The sequence below is a fragment of the Corylus avellana genome, chromosome ca1, assembly GCF_901000735.1.
Source record: "Corylus avellana chromosome ca1, CavTom2PMs-1.0".
In the NCBI taxonomy this organism is placed as follows: Eukaryota; Viridiplantae; Streptophyta; class Magnoliopsida; order Fagales; family Betulaceae; genus Corylus; species Corylus avellana.
In genome coordinates, this window is record NC_081541.1 from 47,236,305 (window position 1) to 47,249,010 (window position 12,706).

The following is a 12,706-nucleotide window of genomic DNA, read 5'->3' on the forward strand; positions in this document are numbered from 1 at the left end:
ACTCGGCAAATTCAAAATAGCCCCAACTCATTTATTCTTTGATTTCTTATGATGAAAAACTAGAAGAAAATAGTGAAATGGCAGTAAGATAATGATAATTGGAGGAGCTCTGGAGCTTCTTTCCAACGACTAAGTTGTACAAAATCTAGACTCTTTAAGAATTTCATCAATTCTTCTCTAATTTTCTTTACTCCACTAAGCCAAATCCTAAAATACATTGCACTTCACACTTTGATGACGAGGCACATTCCAACACCCTCTGTAATTTCCTTCTTTTGTTATTTTGCTTTTTTGAACTACAAGTCCACTGCCTCCTCCGCTACCTACCCAGTTTGTCTTCGCCCTTTCTGGCTTCCTCTTTCCCTTACCTCTCTCTCACTCCGTGGCTCTCACACACCTCCCTATTGTTCCCCATAACCAGCAGAGCTGTAGATTAGCTTCTTTACTTATGATTATTAGCAAGTGTTGGAAACCTTTTCAAGCACTTAAAATTTAGTCATGACATTTAACACTCTTTGACCTTAGGGTGTTCCTAATAGGTAACATTTGCACCTGTTTTCATAAAGCACAATAGGGGTAAAAAGGCGGCTAGAAAAAACTGTTAACCGCCTATAATATATATATAAATTATGTCGTATATAGTAGGATATTATCATATTACCATAAAAACGATGTCGTTTTGATTTAAAAAAAAAAAAAATTTACTTTAAAAAAGCCATTAGCAGTTAGCAGATTTAGCCAATAACCGTTAAATGTAACCGCATTTTCACCCCTAATTAGCACGGTGTGATGTCGAAGAATGAAGATGTTTCTGAATACATGCCAATAGTTCCATTGAGCTGGATATGACACAATGAAGCAACCAAAGACACCCATCTAACCTTTGAGTAATGTGATACAAATGTTCTACAAAAACAGCAAGCACTCACTCCCACCTTTATTTTTAAGTTTTTAACCATCAACTCTCAAAAGTTTCTGTCTTCTACCCAATTCAAGTACACCTCTGTACAATTTCATGTTTAAAATATATTCTTTGAGAGCAAATTTACCAGGTAATGTGACATGTGACACCTCTTCTCTCCCATTCTTGCCAAACCATACTAAATCTTTCTTAACCTTTAATTTCCACTGCCCTGTTTACTTAAGAGGCAAGCATCACAAATCTATACAATTTGTTCAAACTCGCTGTTTCTACTTTCTGTGAACATCATGTATCCAGTAGCTCTTCCCTGCATCTAAAAATCATCAGGAGTCAAGTCTTAGATCCTAGTTGACGGTCAATCTTAGCACGGAGGCCATTTGTTCTTTGTCGCCACAGCTCGTGATCAAGTCCAAGTACTGCATTGCTTCGCGAGGGAGGAGACCCTCAAGAAGAAAGTTAAACAAATGTGAGTGAGTTGCTTGCATCACATCCAAACACTGCGCCAGTACCCTCTTCTGTTGCTCATTGCTCAGCTCCACCGCCTCCATCAAGGGTAGTAAATCTCTGTCCTCCTCTACAAAGTGCTGTTCACAATGCTCCTGGGCACAGTATAAAATAATCCAAATTACCACCAAAGTGAATCCTTACTTGCACTTCAAGACTGACAGATAAGTAATAAATACACAAACTGACACAAGCAAATCATGTCCTATGAATATATTCAATCTTTTGTTAGGGCCAAGTCATTACCCGCAATGATTTGAGCCGAGAAGAAAGATTGAAGAGAGCCTCTTGGCAGATAGGGCTCCCCGAATCCAATACTCCAATAGATTTGATGTCCTCTTTGACGCCATTCATGATGGGTAGGTCTCTGGCATGTTGCTCGTTTGCAGCTTTACATAGCCCTGCGCCATCATGGTCATGTACAAGATCGTCAGTAAGTGCTTAATTTCCTTCAAGTATAAGCAACTTTTCACCACAACACACACTTTCCTTTTCTTTCCTACTACTTCTTTCTCCCTCCCATATGCTCACAAATGTAACAACATAGAATAACTAAAGCACACGATATGTTGGATACTGCCTTACACATAATTGTATTATTATTAGAGAAAACTACACTTACCCCCCTTCAAACTACTATGCAATTTGCAATGTCTCTAAAACTTTTAGTTTTGACAATGTATTCCACCAATCTACCCTGCAATTTGCAATGTCTTCATCTATTAGGATTTTCTATTAAACTTTAACGGGAGATGTCACTTGTATTTTATGTGACCTAAAATAACAAAATACCTTGCATGAGAGAAAAATAACTTCCACAACTATTGTGGATCACCTCCCAGATCTATCATTGAGATTGTAATGTCTCACTTTCACATCCAAAACAACAAAATTACTCTTCATTTTTTTGCAATGTCCCCATTCCCCAACCCTCCCCCCATCCCTCCCTCCTAATTTTTCATCTTTTTGGGAAAACAAACAAAGTATTTTGGTCATTTTGGATCGCAAAAGAGGACATTGCGAAAAATGAAGCATTGGAGGGGGGACTTTGCAAATGGGGTGGTAGTTAGAAAAGGTAAATGTAGTGTCCCCCTAAGTTTTTTAATCTAAGCGTAAATTTGTAATTTTACAAATTTTATGGGGTATATGAACATTTTACATAACATGCGGGTCATGTGATTCGCTAGTTGTCTAAGTTAATTGAAAATTCTAAAGGTGGACGGATATTGTGAATTGAGTCATAGATTTATATGGTATATTGCAAAAACTAAAAATTTTGAGAGACATTATAAATTATGTGGTAATTTGAGAGCATCAAGTGTAGTTTCCTAGGGTAATATAACAAATACACCAACTCCCAGACTCCACCCCTCGCTATCAATGTTTTTTTTTTAATTTTTTTTTTAATAATTATATTATTTAAGATATAATTAATAGCATGACATATTAATTTGAATATGAATACATGTTAACCGTCAATTTTGGAATGGAGGGTATCTAATTAATGGGCAGGATTTCTTTTCAAGATTTCTTTAAAGAAATCCTAGGACCACAAATGTGCCATGTGTCATTCTAATAAAAAAAATAATATAATATTACTTAAAGCTTTAAAAATAATTAAAAAAACAAAATAATAAAAAAACATAGCCATTCCATTCTTGTCATAGGGGTGGCCGGACCACCGAAATGACTTCAGCAGCCGGTCTGGGGTGGTAAAAATGAGGTGGCCAGCCAATCCCTAGGGCAAAAATGGGGTGGTCCAACCACCCCTATGGCAAGAATGGGGATAACTATTTTTTTATTATTAAATAGTTATCTCCATTCTTGCTATAGGGGTGACAAGAATGGGGATAACTATTTTTTTATTATTATTTTTAAAACTTTAATTAAGTAATATATATATATATATATATATATATATATATATTATTAAAAAGACACATGGCACATTTGTGGTCCTAGGATTTCTATAAAGAAATCTTGGCCATTAACTGGATATGATCATTTTCCTTCATCTCTCACATCAATAAAAATAAATAACAATAATAATAATTAGGGTTAACTTCAAGAGTTTACATGTTTTGAGAAGATTCCAAAAGTTAAAAAAAAACTCTCAATTTTACCCTTCGAACTTATAATTTGATGCAATCTATCATCTCCGTTAGGATTTAATGTCAAAAATACCAAAATACCATCAACGTTTCACCTTTTATTTTATTTTTCATATGAAGAACAAATTTAGAATTTTATAATTATTTTAAGGGTATAACGATCATTTCATCCATTTTAACGTCGGTTTAACGCCAAACCCTAACGGATGAGGTAGATTGCATCAAATTAAAAGTTTGAAGATGAATTTAAGAGTTTTTTAACTTTTGAGTTCTTCTCAAAATGAAAGAAGAAGTTCAAAGAACCTTTTTTAAAGTTTTCCAAAAAAATTAACGACGTATTTCAAATTATTTCAATATTTTTATAGTATTTTATTTTTTTATTATTTAAAACATAATTTGCACCAAAAAAAAAAAAAATTCCTAACTAATTAGTAATTAGTAATTTAGTATGAGAGCGCAGATGCAGTTTGATAGGGTGCAACGCACAAGCAAATGTAACATGGTAGTGCGTACCTCGATCAGCCATATCCAAGATCGGGAAGACAACCCTCTCCTCCATCTGAGCATGCTCCAGCATCAGCTCCAGCAGCTCCGAGTAGCTCCTCCCGAACTTCCTCACCTCCATGCGTGGGCTCCCCACGCTCGGATTAACGCTCCCTTTCCCTCCACGTGCCGCCAGATCCTCCGCCCACCTCACCAGCCTCTCCATGTGCCAACTAATGCTCTTGTGCTGCAGCCCCACCACCCTCACTATCAACGGCGTCGTTTCCTCCTCGTAGCCCGGCGTTGTAAGAGGCGGGTGCGGGAACCGGGCGTCTATGTACCCGAGCAGCGTCTCGCGAGAGCCCGATACGGTGTCGGACCCCACCTGGAGGACCGGCGTCTCGGACCCGAAATCCGGCGTATCGGAGGGCACGAACCTGACGGAGACGGCCTTGTGGAGGAGCGCGAATCGGATGTAGGCGGTGAGAGTGCTGGTAGGCGATCCGTGCAATCGGACGGCGGGGCAGACAACTTTGACGCTGTCGTGTGGCACGATCTCGGCCGCCGATTTCTTCGACTGCGCAGCGCAATTCCCCATCGACAAAGATTTCGGATTAGAAAAATGAGAGTTGTGGAATTTGAACCACCAAACAATGCGTTTGATGGAAGAAAAGCATGAATTGGAGTATAATGCGTTAGTTAGCTAAGTAAGTGGTTCGAGAATTTCTTCTTTTTTAAAAAAAAAAAAAAGAAACACATCAAACGAATTGAAAACGACAGTGAAAGATATTGAAATTTCAATCAAGATAATGAGAAAAAACGGAATTAAAGCGTAGGACGACAAGGCGTACGGATAGGGGGTGGGTGCTATTTCTCTCTCTATAAATCAGGATTGCTTGGTATGGAAGGGAGGGGATTCATTGAGGGAAACATATGTATATAATAAAAAAACAAACGCTCCTTTCGTTGAGGTTCTCCTCTCCCACGTCTTCTACGCCAGTCAACATTTCAAATCCTCCTTTGGAAATCGTCTCCCTACATTCTCCTTTTCTGTTTTTTGCTCCACAAATAGATTGAGACTCTTTTTTTTTTTTGTTTTTTTTTTTCTTTTATTGCATACTTGTTTAAGTTCATTTTTAGGTGGATAATGTTAAGGTGTTTTTTTTAGTGTTCTTTTAGTATTTTTTCAACCGTGATATGACTTTTAAAATTATTGTTGAATTTGAGACTATCATTATTAATTTTTAATCTATTGGTGATTTTAAAAGCCACATTACTGTTAAAAAAACACCTAACATTTCTCTATAAGGAACTCGAAAGGGAGAAAGATTATTTTTTTCTCACTATCCTGCTATCTATAAATCTCGAAATAGGATTTGAACAGGAGAGAATTTGATTTCTTAATTTTTTTAAAACAAATGTGTCTCAAAAAAAAATTGCGTTGGTTAAACAATAATAATTTATTGAGAATTGCTGGGAATAACTTTTATAAGGTCTTGACACAAATATTTTTGTGTTCTCCAATAAGAGAATGACACCTCAACGTGAAACAAGGAAAGCAAATGTTATCAAAACACCATATTTGATCCTTTTATCACTTATCTATGAAAAACAAAAAAAAAAAAAAAACCTCCCCATTTACCTAGTATGGTGTTTTTGTAACTTTTTTGTTTTTGAAGTTGCGGTGTCAACCTCTCACCGGAGAGTACAAAAGATTTGGTTTTGTGTCAAAATCTTATTCTCGAATTATTGATAAGGGATTAATGGGTGATGCTAAAGACAACCCTGGCGTTGATGCAAAAAAAATTATTATTATTATTTTAATTTTTTGTAAAAAAAAAAAAAAATTTGCCTGGCGTGCATCACTGTTAATGCACGCTAGCGTAATCTGTATCACTGCCCGGGATTAATATATTTTTGGTGTTGGTTTGAAGTTTTGACAAATAATTTAATGAGTTCAAAAAAATGATTAATCACTTTGTAGGTTAAGCATTAAATAAAAATAAAAAATGGTTTCCATGGATAAAAAAATTGACAAAATCTCTTAATGTATAGTGTGACACGTATTACTTTTGGCAAACTATTAATTTTAGTTTTTATTTAGCCAAAAGGGTGGTCGCTTTGCAATTTCTTTTCTTTTATATGTACATATATTTTATATTTAGTTTTTTTTATTTATTGTAATTGACACTTATTACATTATAATTAGTACTGATGTGATACGTTAACAAATACAATCAATCATTTTAATACAAAGAACCAATTTTTTTTTCTTACCGAATTTTTTTAACACATGAAACTATTTATTAAACCTTCAAACTACATGAACAAAAAATTCATTTATCCCAATTTATAAATTCAGGATTCGAATTTTTTTTTTAAAACGTTCACATAAAGGAAAAGGCATTTTGACTAGTAATTTCCGTTTCATGAGACGTGATCCACGACCAATTAAACTATTCCTTGTGCACCAGGATTCGAATCTTGATTGATAATACAAAACAACATCCATTTGGACTCCATAAAATATGGGATTTCTTTGTTTATTAAAACACATTTGTATTCGTTATTTAAGACCCTCCACGTCGGCTGGGAATGTGACTTACAGAGCCAGTTTGGGGGTCCCTGTCTCCATGTGCTTCAAGGGCAGGTAGAGAATTTTTCCTTTTTTCCTAGTTGAGAGAATTTTCAATAAAGAAAGATGGTCCACCTATAAACCCTTTGGGCTTTTTTTTTTTTTTTTTTTGGTTTATAGTTTTTCCTTTTCTTTTATTTTTCTTCCAGGCAAGATTAAATAGAGTTTTCCAAAAAGAAATATAAAAATATAAAATAAAATAAAATAAAGTACTTTTATCATGAGCCCAAAAATAGGAACAAATCCTAAATATAACCACACTGATATATATATATATATATTATCCAAACCAGTGGTTTCTATCTTTAAAAACCGATATTTATCTTGTAATTTAAGATTATTTATGCAAAATTTAAGAAGTCATATAATTATATATACTCATGTCGTATCTGTATCAATTTGGATATTTGCCCGTTCCACTTTAGTTTGTGATAGATACTCCATATAAACTGACGAAGGGGGAAAAGGTTAAAAAAGAAAGAAAGATTGAAGACGATATTTACGGGTAATTATCTCTATAAACTTTAAAAAATTTGTAAGGTTACTCCTCCGTTAGGATTTTACAAAAAATCTTAATGGAGGACGCCAAAATGCCCCTATTTACTGTCGAGGTTGAGGTTGACCCACAACATGTTTTCTTCCAGGTTTTTTTTTTTTTTTTTCAGAATTTTTAATTATTTAAAAATATAGGAGGTATAATGGACATTGCATTTATATTCTGTCTAATTTAACCCCAAACCCTAACGATAAGAGTCATATTGCAAACTTTTTTAAGTTTGATATATTAAATTGAAATTTTTTTAATTTTAGGAGGATAATTGCCAAAAAAATGTGAATGATTAAATAAAGTTTCATCATACGAACTTAAGGTATATGGTATAGTTAATAAAGGGGAAAGCTTCACTTAATTTTTTTGAACGTTCATCGCTTTTTCAATCTCCTCCTAAAGATAAAAAAAATTATCAACTTAGTATATCGAACTTTAAAAAATTTTCAAACTATGAAAATTGTTCAAAAAATATTTTTCGGTATTTGGTTTGTATTAAAAATTGCCAAATATTTTTCATGTTTTCATATAATTTGAGAAGCTGCAAGGAAGAGAGAGAGAGAGAAAGATTGTGAGAATATAAAGCCTATGGGTATGAGATTAAGATCCTTGCAATTATCTGTCCATATCACTTGTGCAAGCAATTGTGAGAGGACCTTTGTGGAGTCCACCTATCTGAAAGTGCTTGGACATGTATGCCCCATAAGGGGCCCTCTTACAATTGCCTACCCTAAGAGTATGAGATAGTGGCAGAAAATGGTGTAGACAGGAAGCATAAACCATTTTGCGCATCAAGAAAGTTACTTTCTTTGACCAACTGAAAATATTTTTAGGTTAACCAATATTTTACGTTGCTCCAAACACACAAAAATAAGAAAACTTTTTCTTTTTCTTGGAGCATACCACCATTTATTGCCCAAAATATTTAAGTTTCGAAAAAGAAGGAAAAAAGAAAAAGAAGAGGAGAAACTAAGTGATATCTCCAATTCAATAGACAGGTGCACATGTCTTGGCCTACCATTCCAATAATGAATTTATCTTCAGCACTAAATTTACCCAAATAGAATGAGGAAGAAAAATATGGATCGTAGCAAGGTGACTCTTTGACATTACAATCATAAATTAATATTTTTGATATATTTCTTCCTTTGGCTTTTGAATCAATTTACTTCCCTTTTCTTTGTGCTAATTTGCCTAGATTTTGTTAGCCGGTCTCCTTTAATCTTGTCTTAGTTAAGCAATTTATTACTAATGCCAAATATATATCTCAAAATTAACTTGGGTCTATGTACAACACATTGTTTGCCCTTTTCGACATTTTCTTGTGAGGAAGAGAGATTCGAACTAGTAATCTCCGCTTCATAAGGCGTAGTCACTAGCCGATTGAATTACTTCTCAAAGACTTTTACCTTTTGACCATAGGTGATAACTGATAAACAAAAACATAAATGTTATATACCGGATAAGTATTAACATTTTATTCATAAATTTGATGTGAACTGGCCATCTCATAACATTTGACGGACATAAATTAAGTTTTTTGGTTGGACATCAAATTTGGCGAATAGAATGTGGATACTTGTCAAATATATATATATATATATATATATATATATATATAACATTTTTCAAAATTGAGCAAGTTTACTAGCGAGTAATGTTATATATCATTCCCGATTTTTCCATATCTGAAGTTTATATGGCGTGACTTTCATAATATTTAATGTATAAAAATTAATTTTTTTTTTTACACCACCTAAACTTTATTGAAAAGTGATGACTCACTAGCCGTTGAGCCGCAACCCAAGTGGAGAAAATGGAGGCTCTTGTAAGGTCATAATCGTCATCATCATAATCCATAAAGATAGATAGGTCCACTCACTCAATAGACAATAATAATCCATAATGCTTTCCGTAGACCCATAAACCATTTTCCATTGTATGAAAAAATAGTTGTGGACACTGAGCATTCACTCATCAACATCAATATGAAAAGTTTTTTCACTCATCATACACACACATATATTTTTATATGTATATATTTCCTCTATTCTTTTTTCTTTTTTTAAAAATGTCATGCGCTATTATATAGAATAAGGATTGCAATATCAGAACCAATTAATAACCCAATACAGAACCAACTCTATATTCTTAACTATATTGATCATCTCCTTTAATTACCATTCTATTTACAATGTTTTTATCATATTTTAATTATCTTTCAAATATAACATTGGATTGCAATTTTTTTTTTCTTCCTGTGCCCAAAAAAGAGTCGAAAATGACAAAAACGAAAAAAGTAAAAAAAAAAAGGAAAAAGGAAAAAATCTGAAAAAATGAAAAACAAAATACTAAAAATTTAGGAAATGGTAGATTTATTTTTGTTATTTTGGGTGCAAAATAATACATTGCACCCCAATGATTGATTTAGAGGACATTGTAAAATTAAAACATTACGTATGAAGTGGTAATTAGAAAAAGGTAAATATAAGTTTGGTTTGTTAATGCATTTTAAATTATACTTTTTGTGTGAAAAAGTATTCGCATATGACATAAAAGTGAAAATAGTTATAGATATTTGGTATTTTGAGTTATTTATTAAGTTGGATCGGCCCACCTTTGATATATGTACTTAAGTCATGCCCAACACCAACAAGAAATCGCTAGTTGGCCCGTCAACTGCTATATCGAGCCAACCAAGCTGCTTGATACTATCGTGAGCACCAATTGGAGTTGCTTCCACATTGCTAGCTAAATTATTGACATTTTGTTACAACTATAGTGTGATAGAAACATGAGCTAAGGAAGTGGGGGTCACTGAATCAAATTTTATTAAGCCCCGAACCTCTCCTCTAAACAACGATGCGTGAAAGACACTATATAAAAAAAGAGGGGGTGAGATGAGAGCATCATTGAGAGGTACGCTCATTCTATTATATCCAAACATTTTTTTTAGGTTACTTTCTCTCTCAAAGTCTCTCTCCAACTTAGGCAATGAAATGACTCTCCATTGAGCTACTGGCAGGCCACTCTAATCATTCTTTGTTCTTCTTTCTTCTTGTAGGCAGTGTAGATTTAGAGCTCGGAGTTAGACTAGACATTTTCGATTAATGTTTTTATTTTATTTTTTATTTTTATAAAAAATGAAAAGAAAAATATCAATCAAACAAGTACCTTGTATCAATACTATATTGACAAGTTTGAAATTACTTTCAAGGCGGAGGTTGAGGTTCGACGACTATCTTGTCCAGAAAAACGTTTTTTTTTTTTTTTTTTTTTTTAAATGCGTCCAGAAAAACGTTGTGAAAGGAGAAAAAGGTACGTTAATTAAAATGCTACAAATGCACAAAAAGGTCTCATTCCGTATCATATGACAGAATTCAAGATACGTGACTCGCTTCATTTAAAGAGAAATGTTAAAGGCTCAACTATTTTGCTTAATTTGTCCAACTTTTGTCTTCTTTTTTAATTTTTTTCTAGGAAAAACAAAATCGAAAATGAAAAAAATGTTTGAAGCAATAATATCCATTTTTGTCATTCTTTTATTTGGTATTTTAAAAAAAAATAAAAAATTATATTTTTCTTCATAATAATGCCATTTTTTGACCTTTTTTTTTTTCATTTTCAATTTTGTTTTTTTTTTTTAAGAAAAAAAATTAAAAAAGAAGGTAAAAGTTGAACATAAGTTAAGCAAAATAGTTGGGTTTCTATCATTCCTCTCATTTAAAGGTCCATCTCCAACAGAGCTCAAGAAAGTCGAGAAAAAGCCTAAAATAAGGCCCATTCCAGTTAAGTACCAAAAGGGGTTCTAGCACGTTGTCCGAGGATTGATCGGGTTCTTTGCTGTGTCTGAGTTTGTTACTATGTCCAAGTGTACTCCGGTATCCGAGCTTACTGCTGAGAAAAGAGAGTAACGGGATCAAAGCTGTTGGTGTTGTGTCGGCGGGAATAACTCCGATGCCTAAGTCAGTGAAAGGTTTAAAGATAAACAATAAACACAATCAGAACTCAGAGAGAATTTTCATTTACCTAATAATGAACCGGAGCTTCCCTTTTATAGGCATCTGGGGATGATTACCACCCGTTGGATTCTAGCCTCACATCTTTATTCGCTGCCCAGCGTTGATCAATATGTGTTGTTTCATGATCTTAAGGCATTCAAAATTCGAATGGTGTGATCCGGCATTGTTTGGTAAAGATAATGTTGTGGCGATTCATACAAGCTTGTTTAACGAGTTAGAAACGTCCCAGACTCATTGGCGAGCTGTTTCTCATTTGGGCTTTGAGTAAATGGGTCTCGTGCATTAAATGGGTTTGGACAGCCTGTTGGGCTCTATGTAGCTAATCCATGACCCAACAAACTCAATTATTAATAATCCTTCATCCCAATCCGCTTAAATTAGTCTTAATTTACACAAGCCCATATACATTCATATACTATCTTTTATTTTAGTCCTCGAGAGGTAGCTCAATCGGCTAAGAAGCACGCCTTATGAAATGCAGGTCACTAGTTCGAATCTCCATCATCCTCTTGTGTGGACATGTCAAAAAAAAAAAGAAAAACTTTAATTTTGTAATAATATTATTTTAAGTGTTTAAAAGGAAAATTATGTTTTTCTGGATTTTGACTTTAAAACTCTGGTTTTCCGAATTTATAATTTGGACACCAAGTTTAAGGTCATTTTAAATATGAGATTTCAGTTCATTTTTTTATCAAATACATAACAAAAACAACATAAAAATATAATTATGTCCATAGAACAACAAAATAAAAGAAAAAGGAAAAAAAGGGACCCTTTAGGAGCAACCTTTGTCAGTATAACTCACAAAATTGGTCATATTACTCATGTATCGTATTAATTTCTTGTGTAAGCTAATGTGGCTAACACGCATTAATTTAATTAATTTTTTTAAGTTTTCAATTTGTTTTCTTCTATTTTAAATAGAAGAATATAATTGTGGCTCTTTAAATTATTTGAGAACTTAATTGTAGTTCCAAAATTGTAATGATTAAATTAAATCATAATATATTCTTCATAAAACTACATTATATATATATATATATATATATATATATATAAAGAAAAATGAACTTTGTCTATGTGGATTATTTGATTGAACAGAGTTTTTCTTCAAATTTAGTTAGAGGAATTTTCTCTAACTCAATTTATAAAAATGACATGTGTCATTTGAACATATGAGATGCACATATTTTTTTAATAAAAGAGAAAAAGTTGAAATAAATTTTACTAAAAACTCATGTGTATCTCACATGTTATTAAAAAAATAGACACATGTAATTTTTATAAAGTAGTTTGGAAGAAGTTCCTTCAACTCAGTTTGGAAGAAAACTATGTCCTGATTGATTTACAATGAGCTCTCTGTAGTATTAAAATAAACTCGAAGGTTCCTGAGGTAAAAAATAATTTAATCACTACCGTCAATTGTCAAACTTTATCTACTAATTTAACGAATTCCGTTAGTGTAAACACTTATGTAAATAA

General features: G+C 33.2%; 1 protein-coding gene across 1 annotated transcript; it reads right to left on the minus strand.

The window, feature by feature from the left end:
* Positions 1-869: 869 nt before the first annotated feature.
* Positions 870-4,747, minus strand: LOC132166216 (uncharacterized). Its single transcript, XM_059576999.1, has 3 exons — positions 4,051-4,747; positions 1,673-1,827; positions 870-1,521 (listed from the first exon to the last, which is right to left on the minus strand). The coding sequence occupies exons 1-3, from the start codon at positions 4,616-4,618 to the stop codon at positions 1,267-1,269; spliced, it is 978 nt and encodes a 325-aa protein (XP_059432982.1). The 5' UTR covers positions 4,619-4,747; the 3' UTR covers positions 870-1,266.
* Between the last annotated feature and the right edge of the window lie 7,959 nt (positions 4,748-12,706).